The sequence below is a fragment of the Lutjanus erythropterus genome, chromosome 12 (genome assembly GCF_056507025.1).
Source record: "Lutjanus erythropterus isolate fLutEry1 chromosome 12, fLutEry1.hap2, whole genome shotgun sequence".
NCBI lineage: Eukaryota > Metazoa > Chordata > Actinopteri > Lutjaniformes > Lutjanidae > Lutjanus > Lutjanus erythropterus.
The window spans coordinates 6,558,491-6,585,187 of NC_139328.1; the positions used below are offsets into that span (position 1 = coordinate 6,558,491).

At 41.0% G+C, this 26,697-nt stretch overlaps 2 protein-coding genes across 8 annotated transcripts; one reads left to right on the forward strand and one right to left on the reverse strand.

The window, feature by feature from the left end:
• Window positions 1-653: 653 nt before the first annotated feature.
• LOC146317483 (cytoplasmic dynein 1 intermediate chain 2-like) lies at window positions 654-11,978 on the forward strand. 7 transcript variants are annotated; one of them, XM_084732876.1, is made up of 17 exons: window positions 654-796; window positions 2,812-2,920; window positions 3,195-3,324; window positions 3,732-3,867; window positions 4,219-4,281; window positions 4,505-4,632; window positions 4,731-4,823; window positions 5,626-5,788; window positions 5,901-6,000; window positions 6,894-7,019; window positions 7,148-7,294; window positions 7,414-7,527; window positions 7,623-7,756; window positions 7,923-8,067; window positions 8,153-8,293; window positions 9,881-10,006; window positions 10,153-11,978. In XM_084732876.1, the coding sequence occupies exons 2-17, from the start codon at window positions 2,813-2,815 to the stop codon at window positions 10,252-10,254; spliced, it is 1,956 nt and encodes a 651-aa protein (XP_084589002.1). In that variant the 5' UTR covers window positions 654-796; window position 2,812; the 3' UTR covers window positions 10,255-11,978. The 7 variants fall into 7 exon arrangements, with proteins under 7 accessions (XP_084589002.1, XP_084589003.1, XP_084589004.1 ...); XM_084732877.1 differs by having other exon boundaries at window positions 4,734-4,823; XM_084732878.1 differs by having other exon boundaries at window positions 3,783-3,867.
• On the reverse strand, window positions 11,928-25,152 carry LOC146317484 (electrogenic aspartate/glutamate antiporter SLC25A12, mitochondrial-like). The gene is made up of 18 exons (XM_084732886.1): window positions 25,012-25,152; window positions 24,204-24,257; window positions 21,993-22,138; window positions 20,971-21,086; window positions 19,755-19,894; window positions 19,497-19,643; window positions 18,342-18,480; window positions 18,122-18,215; window positions 17,888-17,972; window positions 17,626-17,707; window positions 17,357-17,515; window positions 15,890-15,942; window positions 15,525-15,605; window positions 14,859-14,999; window positions 14,578-14,716; window positions 14,296-14,454; window positions 14,118-14,208; window positions 11,928-12,965 (listed from the first exon to the last, which is right to left on the reverse strand). The coding sequence occupies exons 1-18, from the start codon at window positions 25,021-25,023 to the stop codon at window positions 12,752-12,754; spliced, it is 2,052 nt and encodes a 683-aa protein (XP_084589012.1). The 5' UTR covers window positions 25,024-25,152; the 3' UTR covers window positions 11,928-12,751.
• Window positions 25,153-26,697: the final 1,545 nt, after the last annotated feature.

Consider the following 26,697-nt stretch of genomic DNA (forward strand, 5'->3'; position numbering starts at 1 on the left):
TATTGAACCATTTAGAGGCATGTAGAAGCCAAACCAATTTTCTAGTGTGTAGAAACATCACATTTTCTCTACTGGAAGGTCACCATGGAGGGCAGTTTATCATGTTGCACACTGTGACACAGTAGAGGGGCATCCAGGAGGACACTTTTGCAGCATTTTTTTAACATGGGGGCACCAGTGTTCCATAGTTGTGAAAAAAAGAGGAAATAGATTAGATATTTTTCACATTTATTTAACAGCTTTCAGTTCATGCTGCGTCTCTCACATCCAGTTCAGACAGTGTGCGTATGCATATGTCCTCTTATCAGGAAAACAACATTTTAGCCTGCTTCATAAATGACAAAGTAAGTGCATATAGGTGGAATTAACTGGCTTTTGTTTTTCCTTCTCATCAGGAAAACAATACACACATTTTAAATATTTTATAAAAGGTGTACTGCATATATAAATCTTAAATTTTCCATAGTCTTTCATTTACTCGGGGACCCAAAAAACTCTCCTGTGACTCACATGTGGGTCCCGACCCAGTCTTTGTGAATGACTGAAATAGATCACAGTGAATGGGGATACTTGCAGCTGCAACAAAAACAAAAGAAAGCCAGTAGGGGGCGGAAGTACTCTGCGTCAACGGTTGTGCGGCAAACCACAGAGGAAGAAGGACGCAGCGAAGTAAACTACTGTCTTCTTCCAGCATCATCAGTCTCCACCACCATCACTTCTATTCAGACTTAAGCTACCGCACACGAAACTGGATCCCATTGTCATCTCTCTGCTTAAACCTCACATCTGATATCAGGTATTTAACTCGGCCTCCGTGACCGTGTTGCCTTTAGACGTGTCAGTGACCGGGACAGTGAAGCAGACAGGCTCGGGCGTTGGTTTGCGATGCTACCGTTAGTCGCTTATTATAACAGCAGGCCCGCCGGTCGGCTGCCATGGAGATTAGCTAGCATGCTAACACGGCTAAGCTAGCTGGCAGTAGTGTAGCCGTTAATGAGATTATAAAATGTTGCGACATTGTTTGACCCGTTATAAAACCTTCATAACACGAAGAGTTTGCTAAATGGGCGACTTATAATGTAGAAACATGCGGTGAAATTGACATAATAGCTAATTGTGATTTTTATCTGCAGTTAGGATGATAGTGGGTGGAGGAGGTGGAGGGGTGTTGGAGCATCACGGTTATGGGCACTAAAGACAAATTTAACAGGATTAAGACCTGAATATGACGATGTTGTAGGTGTTGTGTGTATGAGCCGACATGACAGGCAACAACATTATTTAAAACCCTGCTAGCTCTGATTTTTAATAGCTAACTATGTGTGTAAGAGTGAGGAGTCAGGAAAAGACATAAGACTCTTTAGAAACTCTCCGAGACCAGCAACAATAGAAAACAAGATAAAGGATGAAACACAAATAAAAGGATAAAACAAGAGTAAAAGGAAGAAAAACAATAATTAAGCGCTAAAAGCTGAAATAAAGGACAAAACGAAAACAGTGAACAAGATAAATAACAAGAAAAATACTGTGAGGGTGCAGTTTCTGTCTATTGTATCTTTACAATAAATAAGAAACAATAATATATTTATTTTTAGGATAAAACTCTATTTGAGGGAGTCCCGGTATGCTGGCCTAATAGCTTACATTTACTTTGTATATTTTAGGAAAAGTACACCCTCTCAGTCATTAATGCTTAAGCCGTGACATTATGGAAAAAGCAGATAAAGAGGACATTGTTATCAACAGCTGCTTGGTGTTCACATGTTAGCAGGATGACAGGCCCAGGGCTACCGTGTAATGCTGCACTGCCATTGGTCCAAACATCACTATGTGAATACTGCACAACTGATGTCTAAAGGTGTAGTTTGCATACTGGAGGAGTCACAAGGCAAAGCACAACTTCCTGAGCAAAAAGACGTTTTTGTTGCTGTGCAGAATATACTGCTGATAGTGGCTGAATATATCTTTCTTAATCAGCTCATCTTCTTGGAGTTGTTGTTGACACACTTAGTGTCAGTCTAGAGAAAGCAAGACCTCTGCTTCCATGATTAAAATGTCAAAGTATTTCGACGTGTTTAAGGTAAAATTTGATTAAGTAGAGGAGGGCTCATTATTGTCATTATCGACTTCTCTGCTGATTTTTTTCTCCAATCATTTTGCAGATAAAATCTCTGCCTTGTTTTATTGTCCAAAAATCTATATTTTATTTACTACCATGAATAAAATAAATAGCAGAAAAAGTAAACTTTTTAGAGGCTTAAAACTGAGAGTGTATTGTATATTTTCTTGAAAATAAAATCATTTAATCAATAATAAAAAATACTTTGATTTATTTTCTGTCATTCATTCAATTAGTCAATTCATCAGCTAATTATTTCAGCCCTGAAATACATCTGGTTTAGTTTTAAACCACCTCAGCCACAGGGTTAATTCAAAGTTAGTGTCGGAATAGGGCAATACAGTTTTTATAAACTAATTACAATAATGTCATATTTCAAGCATCCCTGAAAAGAGATTTTTGCCTTTTTCTGTCTTGACACTGAAGCTTTGACTCTGGTACTCGATTTGAACACGGTTTTCTGTCTCCCTGCTTTCCTAAACACTAGTGCTGAAATGATTGGTTGATTGATTGATAGACTTGTTGGTTGAAAGTAAACTAACTGGCCGCTATTTCCATCATTGATTAAGTAATTCAGTAGAGCTGCAATGATTTATGTGATGATTAATTGTCTTGAGTTATTTTTTTATTAAAAATGTCCAAATTGTTAGAGTCAGTCTCTTCATTGTCCTGTAACATCTTCCTCCTGCTAGAATGTCTGACAAGAGTGAGCTGAAGGCTGAACTGGAGAGGAAGAAACAACGGATCGCCCAGATTCGAGAGGAGAAGAAGAGAAAAGAAGAGGAGAAGAAAAAGAAGGATGTAAGTTCAGCGCCTCTAATTTTGTAAGACATAACATAAGACATGTTATTTGTCATTGTAGGCATACAGTGAAATTGTGTTTGGTAACTCTGAGAGACCAGCAGCAATATAAAACAAAATGAGTAAGAGGATAAAACAGGATAAATAAACAATAAATATTGTGAGGTAGCATATTTTATCAGTGGATATATATAGAATAAATAAAGGCAGGTAAACAGTCACATATCACAGAAGAACGGGCTTTGTTTTTAGCTTGTCCTATACATTTCTTTAGGGAGACTCAAAGCGTGGAGTCGAGGTGGGCAGTGGGTCATCCGGCCATGAAGACTCTGACCTGGAGAGGAAGAGGAGGGAGGCCGAGGCTCTGCTGCAGAGTGTTGGCATCACCCCTGACATACCCCACGGTAAAAACAGTGCCAGCATGCTTCTATTTTTACTGTTCATCCTCTCACTTGTCCCCCCATCACTTTCTGGACGTTTGCTGGATGGGTTTTGCGGTGTTTATAAATGTCACCTCTAACTTTTGCTGTCTGGCTGTCACACACTCCACCCCTCCCCCCCACCTCACACAATATCTGAACATTTGATATAACTGTTGTGCATGACACCTAAACCTGCCTGCCATTTATTTTCATTCTCTCTTCTCTCCCCTTTGTCTGTCCTTTTGTGTTTTGTCCTCCTTACTGCATGCAAACTCATTCACTCACTCATTGACACACTTCCTCCATCCCTCGCTGACTCTTTCCCTCACTCACTCACTCACTCACTCATTCATCAACTCACGCACTCAAACACACACACGCACTCACAGCTCAGCCCCTGAGGGTAGTAACAGAAGATACGTGTCTGTTTCACTACCTAGTCCCTGCCCCCATGTCTCCCTCCAACAAATCAGTGGGCAGCGATGCAGGAAGCCAAGATTCTGGGGACGGAAACGCCGGACCAAGGTCTGTGTGTGTGTGAGACAGAGAGGGAGATGGGGATTGGTTGTTTTAGCTTATTTTTTATGTGATGTTGGATTGTACCTGCATGCCCAAGTGTGTGTTGTGTATTAACATGTTAAATATACTTGATGAATTCTGACGTGTCTCCTCTTTGCCTTTTCACCGGCACGCTGACGTTTCTCAATTAACACGCACTCCGTTCTTCTTCTCTCTGTCTTTCTTCTTCTGTTTCCTGTCTTTCCCATCTTTAACGTCTCCGATATTCCCGTCTCCCGCGTTTGGTTTCATCCTCTTTCTTTCTGTCTGTCCTGTCTTTTCTCTTACTAACACCGTCTGGTGGTTTGGCTGTATAAGGACATTGCATTGGGATCCTGACCCCTCTACTCTGCAACTCCACTCCGACTCTGAGCTCATTGGGTACTGCTCCTCCTCTCTCCTTTAGCTTGTCTTCCAGCTTTATTCAGTTGTTGTGGTTTCATCTTAGATGTGTCTAAATGTGTTAATATTATGTCTGTACATCACTATTTATGTCTCTACGGGTAAAATTTGCATACAATTCTGCTTTGTTCTGCAAACCGGTGTATGTGCGTGCTTACTTCTATGATGATGTGTGTGTATGCGTGTGTGTGTGTGTATGTAGACGTGGAGCTGTGAGACTGGGCATGTCTAAATTGACCCAGGTGGAATTTGTCCCGAAAGAAATGGTGTCCTACTCCAAAGAAACACAGACACCCACCGAGACGGTGACACACATCGAGCAGAAAGCAGGTACAATGACGAAAGACACAAACGCATGTTATACCAACCCTTTTCTTTAAAAATCTCGGCTGAATCAGAAGTGAATAAATCCAATCTGTGTGTTCCAGAAGAAGAAGAAGAGGATGAAGAGGTACCTACTCCCCCACCAGCAGAGGAGAACCAAGAAGAAAAAGATGAAGAGGGTGAAGAGGAGGAGGATGGTAAGGACAGAATATTGTATCATGGAAATGTTTAAAGTATGAGCTGGCTGTTCACGGACCAGCTGTTAACTTGTGGATACAACAAATTGTGGCAGGCAATCTAAAGTGGCTTAATAATGTTAAAAAGCCCATGACTCATGTGTCTTTGAAATTGCTTATTTTCAAATTAAATGACCTAATAACTAAATAAATGGGGTGCAAGGACTGACAGATGAATCATTTATTTTGAAGCATTTAATAAGTGTGACTGCATTTTAGTTAATACTTTGGTAACATTTGAAAGTGTTGATACAACATTAAACAGCTAGAATCTCTTCCATCATGTCATGTCATCACTGAAATTTTGGATGATTCATAACAACTCATAAACATAAACAGTTCCTACCAGGAACGGAATGATGGCATATTTAAACTCTTTTATTATGAAATACACATTTATTGGATCAGAGTTATCCTCATTTCTGTTTAACTTTTGCTGCTCTTCAGTTAATAGCTGTCTTCCCCTGCAGAGCTCACTGTATGATCCCACTGCGCTTTGCAAACTGAAAAGCAGTCACACAAAAATCAGACTTCTCTGTTACTAACAGCCGTATTTATCCCATCAGAAAAAAATGGCATTTCTGGCCCTCCTTCCTGGGAAACACAGTGTGAATCTGTTTATTTTCATTGTGAATTAGAAAATGATCAGAGGGGCCACAAGTTGAGTATCACTGCTTTGAGTAATGATTTTGAGCTATTTTCTATCCAGCAGTGTGTTACCAGTAAGCAAGTTCTTTTCTCATATTGAATTATCTGTGCATAGACACCCCCAAAGAGCTGACAGAAGAAGAGAAGCTGCAGATCCTGCACTCTGGAGAGTTCTTGACGTTTTTTGAGCGAGGCAGCAGAATAGTAGAGAGAGCTCTGGCCGAGCAGGTGGACGTCTGCTTCGACTACAGCGGCAGAGATCTAGAGGACAAGGAAGGGTGAGGCACATGGAAAAAAAAACTGTGTAAATGTTGTACATACTGTAGAAGTTAAATAATAGCCAGATTGATTGACACAAATGCTAACCTTTTTGTTTTTGGCCCCTTCCAGTGACTTGCAGGCTGGTGCAAAGCTGGTATTGAACAGACAGTTTGCAGATGAGCACTGGACCAAAAACAGAGTGGTCACTTGTCTCGACTGGTCTCCTCAGGTGGGTCAGAACACAGGGGCTTTTACACATCTTTTTTAACCCTCAGGCCACATCAGAGTTATAAGATCTGCAAAAAAATGTGTAAAAAATAAAATATATTTTTATATAAATTCATGGGTATGGGCAGGGGTAAAAATGAAATGAAAGTGATGGTGCAGATTTGTTAACATTTAAATCAGCTAATATTATCAAGCTTAATCAGCTAGCAGTATTTTTTTTTTTTTTTGGAAGCCTATGATACAACCTTTGACCCCACATCCAGCCAGATAATTGGACACCACTGATCTAACAGTGATGTAGACTACCTGATAGCTAGTGCATAAACATGGATGACATAAAGGCAAAAATAACCAGTGGAGAATACAAATTGCAGACAATACATAATCAAATGCCAAGCTGAACACTTGGGAGAAATCTGGTGTGATCAGAGACTGTGAGAATAACATTTTCTGTGGTTTTGCTTGTGAAAAATGACAGAAAGTATTAGATTTTGATAGCTGCAAGCTAGACTCGTTGCTGAAGACAGACATTGACAACTGCAGGAACATGTGTGTTGCACCAATTAACAGATAGTTTTCCAAGAACACAAGTGAGTGACTGAGTTTATGTGTGTTTAATCATGGTTTGAGTTGTGAGACTAACGAGTCTGGGCAGGTCTGGATTTGATTTGCAGATAATTGGTGGTAACAGCACTGTTCTGGTTCTCAGCTTTGTGGGTGTGGATCCATGCAGGACTCTGGGAAATAGTCTTCCGTGCACGTTGAGTCTAAGTGACAGGGAGAGCCTGTGTGTGCACAGTCTGACTGACTACAAATTTGTGACTTTTCAATGATTCTTGCCTTGCTTCACTGCTTCTTCTCTGCATTTAAAAATGTCTGCCATGTTCCTGTCAGTATCCAGAGCTGCTGGTGGCCTCATATAACAATAATGAAGATGCTCCCCATGAGCCTGATGGAGTGGCACTGGTCTGGAACATGAAGTACAAGAAGGGCACTCCTGAATACATCTTCCACTGCCAGGTAAGGACAGGATTTACATGTGATTGCCTTCTAAGGCACCGGCAAAAAAAAAACCTTTAAAGCTCAATACAACCAAACATGTAGCAGAAGCAGACATGTTTAAAATAAACGTTATTTTCTTCCTCTAGTCAGAGGTGATGTCAACCGGGTTTGCAAAGTTTCACCCCAACCTGGTGGTGGGTGGGACGTACTCTGGACAGATTGTCCTGTGGGACAACAGGAGCAACAAGCGCACACCTGTTCAGAGAACTCCGCTGTCTGCAGCTGCACACACGGTAGCGCACTGGAGCTCACAGTTTTGTCTGTTTTTTGTCTGCATTGTTACATCTTTCCTTGGTTTCCATGGTAACAATATGTTGTCTAATTCCTTTATATGTGTTCTTGCGCTCTTTAGCACCCAGTCTACTGTGTGAACGTGGTAGGAACCCAAAACGCTAACAACCTGATCAGCATTTCCACTGATGGGAAAATGTGCTCCTGGAGCCTCGACATGCTCTCGCAGCCACAGGTACGTTTAACTTGTATGGATGGCGTACAGATGTGCTGTCTTAAGTATCAGTTTCCTTATCAGACAGTTTGAGGCTGTGTGTGTTTTCCCTGCAGGACAGTCTGGAGCTGGTGTTCAAACAGAGCAAAGCGGTGGCAGTCACCTCCATGGCCTTTCCTCTGGCCGACGTGAACAACTTTGTGGTGGGGAGCGAGGACGGTTCTGTCTACACAGCCTGCCGCCACGGGAGGTGGGTGCTCTTTGACCGCTGCCCTCATTAGGACCAGATTTGTGTTTGGTTTACAACCAGGATGTGGAAGCGGCACTGTGACTTCCTTAACATGCTGGAAAAGCCTTCAGGGGAAAGAGGATAATTACTAGAAGTCCTCACAGTCATTTTCATGTGTGTGTTACAGTAAGGCGGGTATCACTGAGGTGTTTGAGGGCCATCATGGTCCGGTGACCGGGCTGAGTTGCCACAGTGCTGCAGGACCTGTTGACTTCTCTCATCTCTTCATCTCTTCCTCTTTTGACTGGACCGTCAAACTCTGGAGCACCAAGGTGAGACATTTTCTGTCACTATTACAAACACTGTTAGTCATGTTTCTTAACATTAATCCATTTCTCTCTTTGTTCGTCTGCACAGAGCACCCGTCCATTGTACTCGTTTGAGGACAGTTGTGACTATGTCTATGATGCAGTGTGGTCTCCAACACACCCTGCTCTGTTTGCTTGTGTGGACCTAAGTGGACGCCTGGACCTGTGGAACCTCAACAATGATACAGAAGTATGTAAACACACAATACACATAAAGTAAGACATTAATTTAGACCCTTTAAAGAGTAGTTTGACATTTTGGTTAATATGCTTTCTTAAGGGCTGTCCACACCAGGAGTGATAACTATAACAATAACTATAAAAATGTATACGTTGGAATCACTTTCAGTGTAATTTAATAAAAACACCAACAGCCAATCAAAGTCCGTTAACATCGCAAACAATATTAGGCTGCAAATTACACATAAAAATCAAGTTTGTCACATACATTAAAAGCACAGTGTATGAGCAATGCAATGAATGCATTTTCCTGGCTCTCTCTCAGCATTTAAAACCTATAAATAAGAATAAATACATGCATAAAACAGCATACAGTAAAAACATTGAGAGATAACAACAGAATCTCACAGACATGTAGGTGCTATTGTTCAATAGTCTGACTGCCTGGGGGAAGAAACCGTCTTGGGTGGTTGGTGGTCTGAGCTCCGATGCTCTGTAGGCGTTTCCCTGAGGGAAGGTAAGAGAACAGACTATGTGCTCGGTGACTGCTGCCTTCTTCCTTCCTTCCCAGGTGGTGTAAATGTCCTTTATTTGTGGCACTGGTGCTCCTATAATTTAAAGGTTTACCTGTGAAGTACTGGCACTGATGCAGTCTCAGTTCATTTGGTCTTTACTGATGTTCTGAATTGATGTTGACTCATACGAAAATAAATCAAATTTGTCCTCAAAAGACAGCTACTCTTGTAACTAGGATGTTGGATTACACTGAGCATGGTCTGAAAAATGGTTTTGATCCGTCTTCCACACAGATTCGTGCCCCACCAGGAGCATTTCAGAACGAGAGCGTTTTGTCTGCCTGATTATGTTTACTAGCATATTTGTTGCACAGGGTCTTATAATTTGAAAATTTACCAGATCTATGCCATTCCTGAGTCTGACTTCCTGTCTGGCTGGATCTGCTCTGTGCAGCTTAATGCAGCATCTGTCAAAAATAGACTCGGCACATATTCTCTGTGGAAACTATAGCTGCTTCTGGGACATGCTGAAGTGCTTCTGGAGTTACAAGCATTGTGTTGAGTGGCTGCGACGCAGCGGTGCCAAGTGTAGTCAAGGTGGAACTCCTCTTGTTTCGGAAGCACTTTGTAAACCCATATCCTTCTGTTTTTCTTTTTGTTTCTCTGTGTAACGTACAACAGTAACAGATCATCAATATCCATTTTCCTAAGCTGCTGACACGTGGAGCCACAGTGTGTTTGGTGCCACCGTTTACTTAACGTTCCCGATCATCAGTAATCATAGTTATTCTGATAGTTATTTTTCTTGCTGTGGATGACTCTTTACTTCTGGTACTGCTGCCATGTCTGTATGGTAAATATGTTACTTGAGCCAGAAGGTGGTGAGTTTAAGCTCAAAGACTGAAATCAGGTAGAAACAGCCAGCTTGGCTCTGTCAAAAGGTAACAAAATAAACATATTGTATTTTGTTTGTTTTATCTGTGTAAAAACCTTAGTATAAAATACATATTCACTGGAATGTGTATCAATCTTCATCATCTATCTAGTATCTGCTTCCTTCTGAGCTAGTGTCGTTTTTTTAGGTTCCCACTGCCAGTATGTGTGTTGAGGGGGCTCCAGCACTGAACTGTGTGAGATGGGCTCACTCTGGCAAAGAGATTGCCACTGGGGACTCAGACGGACAGGTGCAGGTGTACGACGTCGGGGAGGTGAGATCTCATCACATCTATTACTATGATGCTTTGGTTACATCTGTATGTGATTTACGGTCCCTCAGTCATACCACCGAAAACAAATACTGGTCCAGATATTCAGGTGTTGATCCTGTGATGCGTCACTCTTTGTCTCTCTGCAGCAAATCTGCATGCCCAAGGCCGATGAGTGGACACGCTTCGTCAGGACGCTGGCTGAGATCAACGAGAACCGAGACGAAGCCGAGGAGCTCGCCAACGTCTGATGTTACAAACCCCACACTGACAAGCGCTCATAAATTCCTCTCCAGTACACTACACACGTATAGCACACTACACGACACTGGCTTCCAGCTTTTTTCCACCTTCTACGACATGAATTGGCCTGAGGAGACGTGCAGAGCTAGAAGGGATAGAAAAGACAGCTTTAGATGAGTTTTAGACGTGTTTTTAAAATTGTCTTGAAGAGTTTTAGAGTACATTTGTAGGAACAATGAATGTCAGATGTAGCAGTAGTAGTACAGAAGCTGCAGTTAAGTGATTGAAAGTTCAACAGAGGAATACAGAGATGTGATTTTTTTGGCATAGACGTGTCTGTCCGCTCTGAACTTCTAGCTTTGATATCATCCTCAGGGCTCCAAGAAACTGCTCTTCTCCTGAGGCCTCAACCAACTCAGTTCTTTTTTAAATATGCAAACCTTTGTACTTGCACCTTTTTATTACCATTTGAGTGTTTTTACATGTTTTAATATTTTCCGGACACGCTTGTGCACATGGCTGATAAAGTGTGTGTTAACAGAGTGAAAAAAGAAAAGCTGACATATCACTGTCACATCCTCAGCAGCACTTGAATTTGATGACTTAAACAGCTAATATGCTTACACACGCTCACTCCGGCCTGTGCAGAAGTGTGTCGTTCTTACATTTTAACCACTACAATATTTAATATTTATTCTGGTGGTTGCACTTATTTAAATATTTTGTGTATCGTTTTAAAAAAAATGCTGCTTTGTACTAAAAGCTTGAATAGTACATTCCTAAAATCAGCACTACAAGCTTTTTACCAGGCAAAATCCGTTACTATACTTGCCTTGAATTTATTGACACTAGTACAGTTAAAAAGTGATGTTTTTCTGTACCAAAGGTTATTGTTTTATACTCTGAACTTGTGTAATGAGTAGTAGAAAACAGTTTCCTGACTTGTCCTCTTTAAGAGGATCTAAATTAACTACATGATGTTTAAAATGGGGATGTAAAGCTGAGGCTGGAAACTAATTTTGGTCGCACTATATTTTACAGTACACTAACAAGACATAACAAGCTGCACTTTGTATCAAATTAGATAAAAACTATATTATTTATTAGACAGTATTAGACCCTTATTAGGCTTTATTAGTGGGTAATTAGGGACACAAAAGAACTGTACTTCAAACTAAAGTGAAATTGCATATCTGCTACTTTAGACACTTTTGCCTCTAAAAAGGATCTACAGTGTTTAACAATACACTTCAGTTTATAGTACAGTTCTGTTGTAATGCATCCCTAATAACCCTCAAAGTCTAATAATAAAGGACATTTCCAGTTTTTATCTAATTTCACACAAAGCAGAGCTTGTTAGGTCTTATTAGTGTAACGTAAAATCAAGTGTGACCCTAGTTTTTACCACAGAACATGACTTGTTTTGCATTTGTTTCCTTTTCCATCCAATTCTTCATTCCATCCACGATGCAGCAGTCCAACCTCACAAAGTCCAGCTTCAAACGCTTTCTCTTTAAATGTTTAAAATGAGCTAAAGGAAAAAAAAAGCACTGTAGCAACCATATTTGATATAACATGAACAAGATCAGTATTCTGCTTAGACTTACTCGTACTGTTTTCTTCCCTGTTACTGTACCTGGTTGCACTTTTCCATTGGAATAAAACTCGAAAGACATATTGCTAAAATTAAAACCATATGGATGATTTATTTCAATAAAATACAATGACTGAATTCAGATACATTTAATTTATTAATACCTAATTTTTTTCTGCTCATGATTCTTGTTTTATCAAGAAAACATTTAATTGAAAAGTTCTGTACATCAGTAAGAGAGATTCTCAGAGACCAGGACCAAAGGCCCCACGCTGCCATAACATTACAGTTGCTGTAGAATGATACTGGCTGAATGTTACGGACCTTTTTGTAACATTTTCTTCACTGCTGCTTCAGGTCAATGTGCTGTCTCAGTACAGTTATACAATATGTACAGTGTGCAGCCCCCCTGTGTGAGGACCAACCGGAAGTGAAGCCCCACGCACCGTGCTGACCAATCTAATATTTTCTATGCCCGCCGTCCAATAAGAGAAGTCCTACTCACACCGAGTATCAGACAGAAAACAGAATAAAAATCATATCAGCTACTCATGAGAGAGAAGAGAGGAGTGCCCGGAGCTCCGTTTTATACAAATGTTGGAGAGAAGAACACAAAAGATGGAGGTGCCAGGAGCGCACAGCCACTGAAGATACAACACAGTCAGCGCACTGGTCCCGTAGCTGTCTGCTCGCTCACATCCGGACCACCTCTACCTCTGGTTGGGGGACCAGTGGGGCGCACACTCACCCTGGGGAAGACAAAGGGCTGGTGGCGTTTCTTCCTAAGTTAACGGCCCCTGTTAGTGGAGTGTGTTTTAACTGTGTGTGTTCGGTTTTGTGTATCTATCTAAGTGCCTGGCTCCTGGTTAGTGGAGGAGAGGGATGGCAGAGTGATATGGAGATTCAGACCACTAAGGGGCCTGAGCCGGGGTGGCAGCGACCGGCTCTGGGTGATGTATGGAAACCACGCCGGAGGACTTAAATTTGGGGAGGTGGAGGCCGAATTTGTTCTCCACCCCGGCAAAAGTAGCTGCGGCCAGGCGGTAGCCTCCGATGTGGTCTGCGTTGATGGGAGGAAGCTCTGAGATGCGAGACTTGGGTGTGGGCTCTGATCCTGCTGGACGACTGCAGAGAGGAGAGAGGAGGAGACATTGAGATACAAATGATGGGATTTTTAAAAAATGCTTTTAGCATTTATATAAATGTATGTTTTCTAAGTCCTTTGCATGTTTTGGAGATGAATGTGATAAAATGCTACTTTTCTTAGGGCTCAACCTGGGAAGGTGCACTTGAAGACACTGAAGTCAGCCAGTGTGTTAGTCTTAAGTATTGCGGTTACAATAAACTTTATTTATACAGCACCTCTCATAACATAGAATGCAGCTCAAAGTGCCTTAAAGGAGAAACAAATCAATAATAGCTGGCACAGGAGGAGTGAAAATAAAGTCCAAATGAGAGAAAAAAAAATACTAGTAATAAAAAGAAGTTAATAATGGTAAAAAACTATTTAAAGATACACAAACCATCAACAAGTATGAGAAATATCAAAAACGATGTTAGAAAAAGGTGGAAGTAATTAAAAGCAAGATCATAACAGTAATTTTTGAGCAGTTTTGTAAAACTATCAACAAAAGTTCTTTGTCTTATTTGTGATGGGAGTTTGTTCCAAATCTTAAGTGCATAACCACAGAAAGATGCTTCACCACATTTTTTAAAGTAATTTTTGCTACGCTGAGCAAGTCAGCGCTAAACAACCTAAGGGAAAAGTCTGGAATATACTAAGATTACAATCAGAGAGGCAGGAAGGTGCCGGTGTAATTACACTAGAACTGTTGTGATATGTTCTCTTTTCCTGGTTTCTGTTAAAATTCTTTGAACAGGTTAAAGATTATCAGTAGTTTTTATGCCTTTAATAAATAGGACAGCTGAAGATACAGCGAGTGAGAGCTGGACAATGACACGCAACAAAGGGCCACAGGTAGGAGTCAAACCCACAGCTGCTGCAGAGGATTAACAGCCTCGGCTCATGGAGCTCATGTTCTACCAACTGAGCAACCTGGACGCCCTATATAATCTTTATATATTTTTATAGTTACATTTTCTATCTCTAAAGCCAAATGTTCTGTATTTCTATTCTAGTCATGAGTCCTACTGGTGCGTCCACACGTGCTTCTCCAACCTGTCTCCTGGTCTACTTTTCAGCTGTCTAAGTTTGTGAAAAAAAAAGGCCACAATATGGCTTAACAAAACAAACAAACCAAAAAATAATCAACTTACTGTCCTCCAAAGTCGACGTAGAACCACCGCTGTAAGAGCTCATAAGTCACCAGAGTCACGCCAAACTGGGGAGAGGAGCGGCACATACGAGCTGGAGAAAAGAGAGACAGTTCAACACGGTTTACAGCACATTTAAAAACCATCTGACACACACATGCAGGAGAGCACGAACACGCACCTCCAGCTCCCTTCCACAAAGCCCTGAACCCCTCCTCTCTCATGATTTTCCTGAAACAATCGATGACTCCAGAGTAAGTGGTCTGGCCCGCCCTCGCTGCGACTTGCAGACGCGTCTTGACGACATCAGCAGGTGTCACAAGGGAGGCTGCAGGGATACCTGGGAAATAGAGTTACAAAGGAAGTCAGATGATGCATGATACTTCAAAAACCCACAAAATCTCCATGATGTCAAGTGGACGTAGCTTTTGTGTAAGCATTTCATAGTCCGCTTGCAGGTTACCTGCGATCGCTCCAGCAGTGAGAAGCTGCAAAGCTCCCAGCCTGCCTTGTTCGTCGGCCATGTGGGACTTGAGGTGGGCGTACGCAGGGAAATAGATGGCTGAGAAAGGGATGTCTCTCAGGAAACACGCTTTAGCACCCTGGACAGACACACAAAGAGCAGACAGACAGATGAGACTGCGTGGAAGAAGGCCGTGACAGTGAGGTAAAGAGAAAGAGACATCATGAAAATATCACTGGGCAGGCTGAGACAAGACTGTGGTACATTCAAAGACACAGTACCTTATAGAGACCGAAGAAGCCCAGGTCACGGACCACGCTGAGCGCGCTGACTCGAGGTCCAGTGGTGATCTCTCCTGCCACCTGCAGGCGAATCTTCACAATCTCCAGAGGGTTGGTAAAGATCACCTGAGAGCCTCCAGCCTGCATAAATGGGAAGAAGGAGACCTTGTTAATGCAACAACATTAAAAATAATAATAAACAACAAAAAAACACTGCTCCTGCATCTCACATGTACGCAACTGAGGGATGGGAGCCAAGTCTTGTTCATGAAAAATATCAAAAGTAATAAAAAATTAAATCCTGGTCAACCATTTACTTTGCCATTTCCCCGGACGGTAAGGTGTGCTGGGCCAATGTGTGTAAGGATGAACAACGCTATCAAAAACAAAAACAGAAAAAAACAACATGTTGCATTGGACAATGACAATTTAACTCTGGGTGCAATTTACCATTGCAGTCCGCTGTTAGTAATGTCATTTGGAACTCTGCAAGCGAGTTAATACAACAACTAGTGCATGCACAAGTCACTCTTCAATGGCCTTATGCACTGAGGAGGAGCACAGCCTCCGGTAGCTGAGGGCATCTGCATTTTTTCTTATCTATTCTTTTATGTATTCACAAACAGATGGAGTGGGATGCAGAAGTGTTTGGGAGCCGGTACTTACACAGCCGCCGGCCATAATCTCAGCGTATAGAGGAATTGTGTCGTCTTTTTGGGTGAACTTGTCTCTTACAAAGTCATTCACCTGTGGGACACAAACACAAAGCAGGCGTGAGACGAAAGACAATTCACGTTAATGCTAGAAATCAATCAGTGTCATTGAGCTTTTGTAAATTTGACTTAAATTTGTCAATGTGATGTCATTCAGCCTATGAATTTTAACTTTTCCATTGATTTTAAGCAGTCAGTTTCAGTCGTGTTTGACTTTTTTGTCAACATGAAGTCAGGTTTGGTGCAAAGCTCCTATAAAATAAATCATTATTGATCGGAGGAGGATTATACATTATGTATGTGAGTGGAGGTACTCACTGTGAGTTTGATAGCCTTCTCAGGTGCCACACCTATCAGCTGAGGAAGCAGACCTGTGGGGCATCATGGGGGATTGAGTGACAGTAGAATCTCATTTCATTAGTATTACTGGGCAAACAGGAGCAAGAGAGGAGAAATCAAAAGGAAAAGAGAAGATGGGAAAATAAGACATGAGGACATGGAGGTGGAGACAGACTGTGGTAGAGAGGAGGAAGAACATAAAAGTTTAGAGGCACCTTGTAATTAGTATGAAGCAATCCAAAAAACAACAGATGCAAGCAAGGGAAATTATGCTATAATTAGAAAAAGAAGGATGCAACATCACTTCAACAAGAAAAATAGAAAACATTTGAATTAATTTAACAAAAGCTCAGATCTTCATTTTGAAATACTCAGAAAATATCAGATTTAGGTCGTCTTTTAAGTGTGAATCAGTTGTGAAAAAGAACTAGACAAACGATAAAATGCTTTAACTGAGCTAGGGCTGCAACTAATTATTATTTTTGTAGTCGATTACTTTTTCGAATCGTTGTTTGGTCTATAAAATGTCAGAGAATGGTGAAAAATGTCAATCAGTGTTTCCCAAAGAGCAAGATAACATCCTCAAATGTCTTGTTTTGCCTTCAACCCAAAGATAGTCAGTTACAATGATCCTGGGGGCAATAAAGAAACAAAAAAATATTCACATTTAAGAAGCTGGAATAAGTGAATTTTGACTTTTCTTCTTAAAATATTACTCAAACCAATTTATCAATTCGCAAAATAGTTGGCAATTAATTTAATAGCTGACTGCTGCAGCTCTAAATGTATATTTCACATTTAAAACAGGGCAGTGGCACACAGTGGACTAAACGCTGAAGGGTTTTTCAGCAAGCTAACTGCAATTTTATGACAAAAGACGTACACTATGTTCAGAGATGAATAAATGGCATGGTGAGGAAAAACAACAAAAGACTTGAGAAAGAGGAAATGCATGACTGAGATGAATGAACAAAAGAAAAGGACAGCAAACATCAAATCACTGATGTTGTGACTGCAGACAGAAGATGACAGAGAGCTGCAGGAACGAGTCCTTAAACCCAAAAATGAGCCTGTGGTATATTTGTTTCTTTTCCTTCAACATAAAACATGTCACTACGTACCCCGCTGGTGAATTTTGAAGCTTTGTGGCTTAAAAAAGGATGTTGCTAATGGACACTACGACATGTGACCGTGCTGTCATTTGTTTATAGCCTAACAGATTTTCACTTCTGGTGTTTGCATTTTTGCTTCAAAAATCATAAAAGAGCTGTTTGTTTGTGAAGACTGTCTTGCTTATGCCAGTATCATAAACTTTTGTTTGCCACAGAGCTCATGTTCTGCACTAATCCAGAGAAAAAAAAATCCAAATTGGCTTTTTTTTAGGGATCCAGAACGATCCCTGCAGCACTTACAGCAGAGTTTTAAAGCTCTGACTTTGTGACCTACCTCTATAGAAGCCGAAGAAGCCCTCGTAGCGAAGCACCTTCTTAGCGCAGTCAAAGCTGTTCTTGTACATCAGCTCTCCAACAAAAGAACCTGTGGACCTCTGGTTCTGCATACGAGTCTTGACCAAGTCGATGGGATACACGGCCGTCGCTCCCGTGGCTACGAGAACACACAAACTCAGACTAAATATCGTCCCTCAGTTTTGATATACGAGATGCTGCTGTGCGTCCATCAGACAGACATCTGACTCCGCCTGCAGGACGACTCACCTCCAGCAATGGAGCCCAGGGTGAACCTATAGGCTGACTCTGCTACTTGAAGCCACACAGGCCTGGAAGCGTCCCCATGGGTCTGATGGAAAATCACATCACATGGGACTCAACATGGTGAATTTATATAAAACAAACTGTTTATTGTTTCTCATGCACTGTGCGTCATTCATGCTGTGAATATAGAATGTGATAATATATTTACTCATTTATTTATTCATGAATAACGAGTTGTACACACAGATTGCCACAAGAATCCTACCTGTTTTTGGGTTTCGACCAGGTGATAGGGCAGACATCCCTCCTCTAGTGGAGCTATCCTCTCAATGTCACTAAGATTCAGCCGCCTGATACACAGATGTTTATTTCCATGTTATTTACAGCACAGGTCATAGTGTTTTTCAGCAAAGTTCAGATGTTTGAATGTGTGAATTTAAGACAGGGCCTGTCAGACTCTATCACAGACTTTAAACTGAGTAGAAGAGCGACTTTTTACCCAGAGGGGGAGTGCAGGCCTGACAGCTGGTACAGAATGTCAATTTCCATGGGAGTGATCTGACCGAACTTGTTGGCAGCATGAACAAACTCTTCTGCAGGGAGAAAGAAACAAGAGAAAATTACCTCCTATAATAACATGGACCTTCCTGACACACTCATGTAACGTCTTCGCAGAAAGGGAAAGATGCAACATCACAGTAGAGCAACGATCTGTGCACCTTTGGTCACGAGTGTGTCCTTCCGCGTGCCGGCCAGCGTGCTGTAAATCTTGCGGATCAGCTCCATGTTGTTCAGGAGGGAGTTGAAGGCATTGAAGTAGGAGAAGCTGACCATGTGAGAGGTGCTGCCACCTGCAGCCTGGTGGAGGACAAGGGACAGGATGTCAGGTTCTGGTATGACCATGAATAAGCTTGTTTTCTATATAAGAATTATATTAATAAGAAAGTACAGGCGCAAATACTGCTCAATGCTGACTTAAAAAAAAATTTGTTCCTTTACCAAGGGCTAAGAGGTAACTTTGCTCATTTACTTGAATTGTCATTGTTTTAAAATACAGTCTAGACTTGTGCCTTAAATAGTTTGGATTGGGGTTGTAAGGGGAACTTGCTGATCCTGTCACAGCAGTACAGTGCTTGGCTTCTGTGCTGGTGAAGCTCTTTGCTTCTCCAAACTGGAGGCGTGTCAACTGCCATCTACTTTGGGTAATACACTGACTATCAATACATACCTCATAACACAATACGTCAAATACTCCATACTCCAACATATTTTCCAAAAAGCTGTCAACTTTACACAAAACTTAGTCCTACAATGAAAACATACTCTACATTCATCCCTGGCCAAAGAGGAGATTACAGTGGGAATGTGTGGAAACGCCTATCACAGGAAAACACTGAAGAACCAGTGCAAAGCTTAAAAGATTATTCAAATTAGAAATGCGCCAGTTCCCAAGTTAAAAATGGCCGGTATAATCCCTGAAGACTATGAACCCCTGATGCGAAGCGGATGAGGATTTACATTTTCATAAACTCACAGGTCAGAGTGGATTATCACCACTTACCAGTGGTCAAAACCTAAGTATTGTTTTTGTTATATATATATATTTTGGGGCAAATTAACAACTTTTTGTCCCAGTTAGACTTGAAATAATAAGTTTGCTACTCCAAAAAGTGGAAGATGCCATAACCTAGTAAAAATAAGTGAGCTTCCAGCTATGAAAATTAATTTAGAACAGTCAGAGCTGTGGTTTTCTCAAAACAACACTCATCCTCCTGTCAATCTCAACTGAATAATCTCTGTGGCCACGCTCACAAATTATACAATTATACAAATTACTGTCAATAAGCGCTCCACACACACACACAAACACTCACTGAGACAAGGTTCTCTTCCACAAAGGGTGTGAGCATGTGGTGTCTGATGGTCGCCATAATATCACTGAAGTCCATGGCAGAGATGACGCCATTCTTCCCTTTGTCCTTCTGGGCAAATGCCTGGCGTGCATGCTCCAACTGCAGCTCCTAAAAAAAAAAAAAAAAAAAGAAAACATGACACCACAAGGCTCAGTGTAAATATAGTGAAGTAAAAGACAAAGTGAAAGACTGATCTGTGTGAGTGCGTAGTGGGCGTACCTGCAGGAACTGGGTGAACTCGAGGTAGCTGAGTTGTTTCTTGTTGTCGTGTCCAAAGTGCAGGCGGATGAACTCGCAGTCCCAGTTGAAGGGAATGTGGTGGTGCACTGTGGTCTGGCTGAAGATGTCCCGCACATTCTCTGCAGCACAAAAAAATATAGTCAATAGTCATTAGTCAATAGTCACACTTCCTCAAAAAATGCCATACCAAAGCTTTGTGTGTGTGACATAACAGAGAAAGCAGAAGAAGAAAGGAAATAATAAACCGTGCATGAGAGCAATTATGCAACATGATCCACGTGTAATGACTTAGACGAAGAGTAATCTGGTTAACAATGTCATATTAGGAAATTCTTTCTCCATTGCGCACCACAGGAAAGTTTGTAGATTTCTCTGATGACGCAACACACAAATACATCAGGGATGGATTCAGTGCAATGCAATTAAAGGGATAGTTCACATTATTTGATGTGGGTTTGTGAGCTACTTATTGATAATCAGTGTGTTAATACCAGCACTGAAGCTAAGCAATAAACTGTATTGCAACAATTTTAGCCACTTTAACTGATATAAGTTTTTTAGGTGAACTTTTTTTTTTAAGTGTATGCTATATTTAAAATATTTTCTTTGCTTTACTTTACAATCAGTAAGCCTTTCCTTTTTACAAGCCAAATATTGTTCTTTCTGAACCAACCAAACTCTACATGCATAGTAATCAGTAATTTTACCTTGTAGAACTTACTCGTCTACTGGTTTGTGTTATTGTGTGATGTTGCTGAATGCAAACTATTCTTTTAAAACACCACAGTCACACAATAACACAAACTAACAGATCATGGCAGTGGTAGACCAGCAACTGCCATGATCTACAAGGAAAATTACTGATTTTGTCCACAGAGTCTGGTTGGTCTGGACGGTGCGGTGTTTGTCTGACTGCACAAAAAAAGATTAGTTTCTAAAAAACCTTATGTTGCTGATCCCATCCACAACACTTCATTGCTTCGCTTTAACGCTAAAGTTCCTCTAGGCTTCTCCAAACGTTGGGTGTGCCATCTGCCATCTACGGTAGCTAATACACCGGCTATTGTAAATAACTCATACAACCCCATTTCAAATAATCCAAAATATCCCTCTGCAGTAATAAACTTCCTTCAAAAATTGACTGTGATTTGAACTCAAAGCTCGTGAGAAACACAGGAAACACATTGACTCGTACCGAAGGAAATGGCTCCGGTTCCAGTCTTGTCAAACAGCTGGAAGGCTACTATGAAGAGAGTGTCGGGTGCACACAACACCGATTCAAATGCGAGAAACTCCTGAAATGAGATCAGCCTGCCATTGTGGGTGTAAGAGAGAAAAAACGAAAGATAAGATTGTTAAATATATGAAAGACTTTGCAATGCAGCCAAGATCACATCATACAGTACACACACAAAAAAAAACAAGATGTTCTGTTTCTGAGGACAGTTTAACCTTTTTTTAAACTTTTGTTTAAGATAATTGCTACTTGCAAGTTGAAGCCAAGCTGATGTAACAATCAGCCTGATATTCGCCTATCAGTGTATCAGCATTTATGTTGTCTGATGTTTTTTCATTTAACATAATGCATGCATAATGCTTTTTTTTTTTTACCTTTATAAGCAGCATTTTATGCACATTTGGTCCTTCTTCTTAACTCAAGTTGTTCTAGTTGTGTTTCTTTTTATTCATAGCTGTATATGATTATAAATTCCAGTCAAAGTTTACAGTTTCATTGCCCTGATGTCACATGGGATTTTATATAAACATTTAACTATAGATATATCAATATTATAATTGTTTTATTCTCTATATCAGTATCAATATGAGCCCAAAAATTCCGGTATTAGTAGGGCTCTAATGCAAACACAGTGTAAAATGGTTTCATGTGACCAGATGGCAAATTTCATTACTTACAACTGATTATCTGCAGTCTTTCATTTCTTGGATAAAAACCCCACATTTGTCACTACGGTTTTCTAAACACTAAGTCACATGAACAGCAGACTGAATGTGTGTATATGCGTAATTTGTGCACATATGACTGGACACACAAACAGTCTGGGAAACGGGAGTCACTGGGGGTTTTATCTTATCTGCAAGTGAATATAATGGCAAGTACTGATCAGGCACGGCTCAATAAACTGTCAATTAGTGATGATAAGCTGTGTGCATGTCTGTGTGTGTGTTTTCTCGCACTGTTTCTGTGTCTGTACGTACCCGTCCTTTGTGGTGTCAGCCACAGCAGCAATGAGCTGTACAGTTTTGGGGTTGTGGTGGATCTGCGTGTGGAGTCCCAGATATCTCTGGACAAAGTCTCCTGGGGTCATGAACCTCTCTCCATCTTTGTCCACTACACTGGCATACTGAGGAGAGAGACCAAAAAACCAACATCAACAAACACAGCAGCAGCTTTGTTAACCCTCACAGTGCCGTAGCTTTGCCATTAAGTGTTCACAGGCATGAGAGTGGAGCATGACGAGTCCGTGACCTTGAGTGAACCACAGGTCAGCAGTACTACACTGTACACTGTGGGCTCTTTGTTACTAGTTCAGCATCACAAGCTCTGTATATTAGACAACATTATAAGCTGCATGTTTTACTGACTACACTACACTGACTTATTTCAGTGCTATTTTAACTCTTTCCCATCCTAAATGACAGCTAATCTGACCAGCTAATAATAACTGGCTAGTGTTGGCTGCTTTTCTTTCAGCATTTTAACATAAAAACTCATACTGACTGACCACTACTCTGTACTTGGCGTTTCCCTGAACTTTGCTGATGATTCACGCTGCACCTGACCAGCCAAGGTCACTGGTCTTGCGCTTGTGCAGTGACAAGTCAGAATGACACCAGCACTCCCTTGTCCACGCATGAACATGCCATGCACACATGTAATGATGGTCTTGCCTTGTAAGCTATCCGAGTTATGCATATTAGGGTACCGACACTTGCTGCCCCGCACGACAACCACACAGTTGGTCACACACTCGGCACGCAAAAAGACGGAGTGAAGGTGGGTGAAGGTTAACCAAATCTACCCTTAATGAAGTCACTCATGCACATCTCATGGTCATACGCACACCAGTATGCCTTTGTATCATCTGACAAAGAAGCCATTACTCTGACTCATGGTGAAAAATTAACTTTTTCATATTTTAACCACCATTTGGATGGCCTAACATGACATGATGATCAAAGCTAACAGAGACAGAGAAAAGCAGATGTTTAACACTTCCCTTGCAGTACTGAACCAAAACAACCTCACTAAAGCTGCTGCTGACTCAACAAATATGAACCACAATTATGCTTAAGCTTCAACTTCTGTCAGATAAAACAACAACGTTAGGCTAATTGATGAGTATGTATACACAGCTATTGATTTTCAGTTATCTGTGCTTTAATGCAACAACAGCTGTCTGTGCTGGGCCTTTAGCTGTGGCTAACGCTCCAATTTAAACCCCATGACAAACTTACAAGCTCATTCAACAAGTGAAAACAGTCCTGGGTGAGACAGAACCAGTTCATAACCATATCCAACACTACGGGCACTTAAACAACATGACCCCACATAAACCGCAACAGAAACTCACTGAAATTGGTGACGCCCCAAATTTCATTCAATTCCATCGCTGCACATGTTAAACACAACTGATTTATGCACACCTTTCTGTCTGATGTCCACACTAAGCGTTCAGCGCTGTCCACAATCAGCCAGGAACTGTTTTACATGAGATATGGAGTTTGTTACGGAGTGCAAAAGGAAATTCTTAACCCTTTGAAGCATAAGTAGCTCAAAATGACCTAGTGGATTCGTTTTACTTAAAATGTTTAAGTTTGCGTTCATGATTGCCAACATTTATGTTGATTAGTGCCAATTTGGTAGTTATGAATGTTTTAAAAGCATATAAAAGTGCTAATTTCAGTGATTAGAATAATTGTGTTTTAATAAATGCAAACAAATTTATGGGTTAGCTTCAATTTATGTTGTCTTCTATAAGAGTATGCTAATATAGTGATATTGATTTAAATTATTATTTTAGAAAACCAAAAAGGGTACACGGGTATGGTTATGAAAAATCTTTTAACCACCACCGGGATCTTCTGGGACTTTCAGTATGTTACAGAGGGGACTTTTGTCAGTTTTTCCATTAAGTTTTGTAGGTTTATCTGCTTTTTCCTCACAAGATAAAAAAGGCCTTTCGAGTAAGATCATATTTTCCACACGATTCTTAAGGACTTTTTTCTCATTCAGAACATATTGAGGACGGAAAATCCGTTGAGTTTGTTTATGTTGCAGTTTAGTCTGAGTTTGAACCACAACTTTGGGTAAAATGTTGGGTCTATAATAGAAATTTTAAAGACATGGACCAAAGCATCATCTGATTCTGGCTTTGTTTGTTTGAAATCTGTCTGTGCAATCCTTACCTTCTGGAAGATTGCTTTCAGCTCGCTTGGGTCCCCGCGTTTGGTAGATTGCACCTAAAAAAAAACACCACAATAAAATAACATTATGATGTTGCTCGACAGCACCAATATGCGTTTGAACGTTATTTTAAAAAAAGCTGCTGAGTAGAGCAGGTTTGGCAGGCAGTTTACATGACATTAACATGAAGCAGAAACAAGCGAGCTACGTCGGGGTTTATGTCTCCTTGAAACGTCCACTGCTGTGAAGGAGAGACAGGGATGACACGACTACACACCGACATACCAGCACGTTAGACGGGTTTAGGCGGTTAGCTTAACAACCAGCCAACAAGCCAAGAAACTATAAAACTACAAGCTCAAACTAACGTTATAGTAGCCGGTTAGCAAGAAGCACAAACCACACTCAGGAAGAGGACACAAACCGTTGCAATGACATGTTAACATCTAAATCAGCAAAAAGAGAGAAGACGAGAGCAAATTGACAACGAGTCGTCTGCTGCGAAAACCTCCAGCTACGGCTAGTGTTGTCTTGTTTTTTTTTTATCTCGGCGGTATTAGCAGTAGCTGTTTAGCATTATCTCGCTAACTTCGAGGTTGTGGATGTCTCATCAAGGCCAGCCGAGCAGCCGGGCGGCGGCTAGCCCAGTGATGCTACAGCCTCGGAGGGACACCGCATCCGAGACACCCTACCCGGACGGGGCCGGAGAGACTAGCTCTGGTAAGTCCTACGCGAGAAGACGAGCAAGAGACATGCAGACATGTTAGAATAGAGGTTTGAAAATCGCTAAGAGAGCGATGCCGAAGTCACCTTGACCGCCATGCTGGTTTGACGTCACGTACAGTGAGAGAGCAGGGCGCAGCGCGCGACATCCGACGTGTAGCGCAGCCGGAGCGTGAAAACGAAACCGCGCTGCAGCCGCTCTGAAATACCGACCGATCAATCATATTATCAATTATTGATCCGGTTCATTTCATTCAGCACATTACCACACAGTAATAATAGCAAAGATGTATTGTGATTTAGGAACTGTGCGTCACATGTACACGCGCTCGTGCACTCTCTCTCTCTCTCTCTCTCTCTCTCTCTCTCTCTCCCTCTCTCTCTCTCTCTCTCTCTCTCTCACGCGTCCACGCATGCTACTACAATAGGGGAGACATGGAGCAATTGCAACATTTTTGTACATTTTCCTTCATAACTCACAGACTACTTGACATACACTGCTCATCTTTTGGTATAAGAAACATGCAGTATAATACACCTGGTATGTTTTCACTGACGAGGAAAAGACTATAGTATTAAAGGGATAGTTCACCAAAAATGAAAATTCAGTCATTATCTGTTATCATGTTCCTGCCGACTGAAGGTTGGGTTTAGCTTTTTTTCTTTTTTAGTCCACAAAACACTGCTGGAGTTTCACAGGACAATGGTGTTGCAGAATCTCTCAAACAATTTAAGTGAATGTCAACCAGTTTTCAAACATGGCATAAATGACGTCTTTCAAGTCAGCTTGGATCACACCAGACAAGCAGGATGAAGGAATTTTGTGTTTTTTTCAGCTGCTTTTACATTTGAAAATATCATTCACTGTACTTAATATCATTCTCTTCAGTTCCTGATCAGTGTGAAGGTGAGTAGGTAACAACAGAGTTTTGATTTTTGAGGTGAACTATCCCTTTGAATGTAATGTAAGATGTCAGACTGTTACATATAGTGATTATAGGGATTTGGGTCAGTTGTAACACTGAAAACCCACTGTATCGCAAATAAAAGCACACCTCAAAGTAATCATATTACCATATTTGCCATCCTTGAGACTTACAAAACAGAGGGTCATTCCCCAGAAAAAAGTTTCATTGACTTATTTTCAGTTTTCAAAGGTCACCAGAATGCAGGAAACTAACAAAATTGTGAGTACACACTCTTTTTGCAAATTCAAAAGTGATTACAGCAACACAGAAAGTGAATATTTTGCAAATGCTTTTAAAAGGAAGAAGTCAAATTCTTATTTCCAGGATGAACTTCGAAATCTTCATTTCTCTCTCTGTCTCACTCACTGAGGAAGATGAGGCGCGAGCTTGGATGTATTAAGAATAACTTGATACAGCAGCATTTGGTGTAGCTGTATTTTTGTTCAGGTGGGAACAGCAGACTTAAACTCGTAGGCTTATACATGCTGCAAAGGAAGGGAAAGGTTGTGATAATGAAAGGGGGAAAAAAAGGTGTGAAATTTTGTTTTGAATCAGAAGAAATACAGGAGAATTGTGACCCTGAGAAGAAAACGGGAGAGGGTAATGAAAAAAAGGCGGTCTCCTGGGAAGATCAGGAGGGTTGGCAAATATGCACATTATTGCTGTAGTTTCTAGTAGAGAGGCAAAGTCTCTCTCCTTCCAGCGTGCCCCATGGGATGTTACTTTGAAAAAATTTGAATGGTAGTCTTGTCAGTGGAGAGAGGCAAATCATTTTTTGAGTTGTGTCACGATTCACACAGATGAT

Excerpts from the sequence above, each read along its gene's own strand:
- LOC146317483 (XM_084732876.1), top strand. The coding sequence starts at position 2,813 with ATGTCTGACAAGAGTGAGCTGAAGGCTGAACTGGAGAGGAAGAAACAA. Across the intron at positions 3,325-3,731 it reads CACCCCTGACATACCCCACG|CTCAGCCCCTGAGGGTAGTA; the intron begins GTAAAAACAGTG and ends ACGCACTCACAG. Across the intron at positions 7,020-7,147 it reads AATACATCTTCCACTGCCAG|TCAGAGGTGATGTCAACCGG; the intron begins GTAAGGACAGGA and ends TTCTTCCTCTAG.
- LOC146317484 (XM_084732886.1), bottom strand. Across the intron at positions 22,139-24,203 it reads TGAAAGCAATCTTCCAGAAG|TATGCCAGTGTAGTGGACAA; the intron begins GTAAGGATTGCA and ends CTCTCTCCTCAG. Across the intron at positions 15,943-17,356 it reads CTTCTTCGGCTTCTATAGAG|GTCTGCTTCCTCAGCTGATA; the intron begins GTAGGTCACAAA and ends GATGCCCCACAG.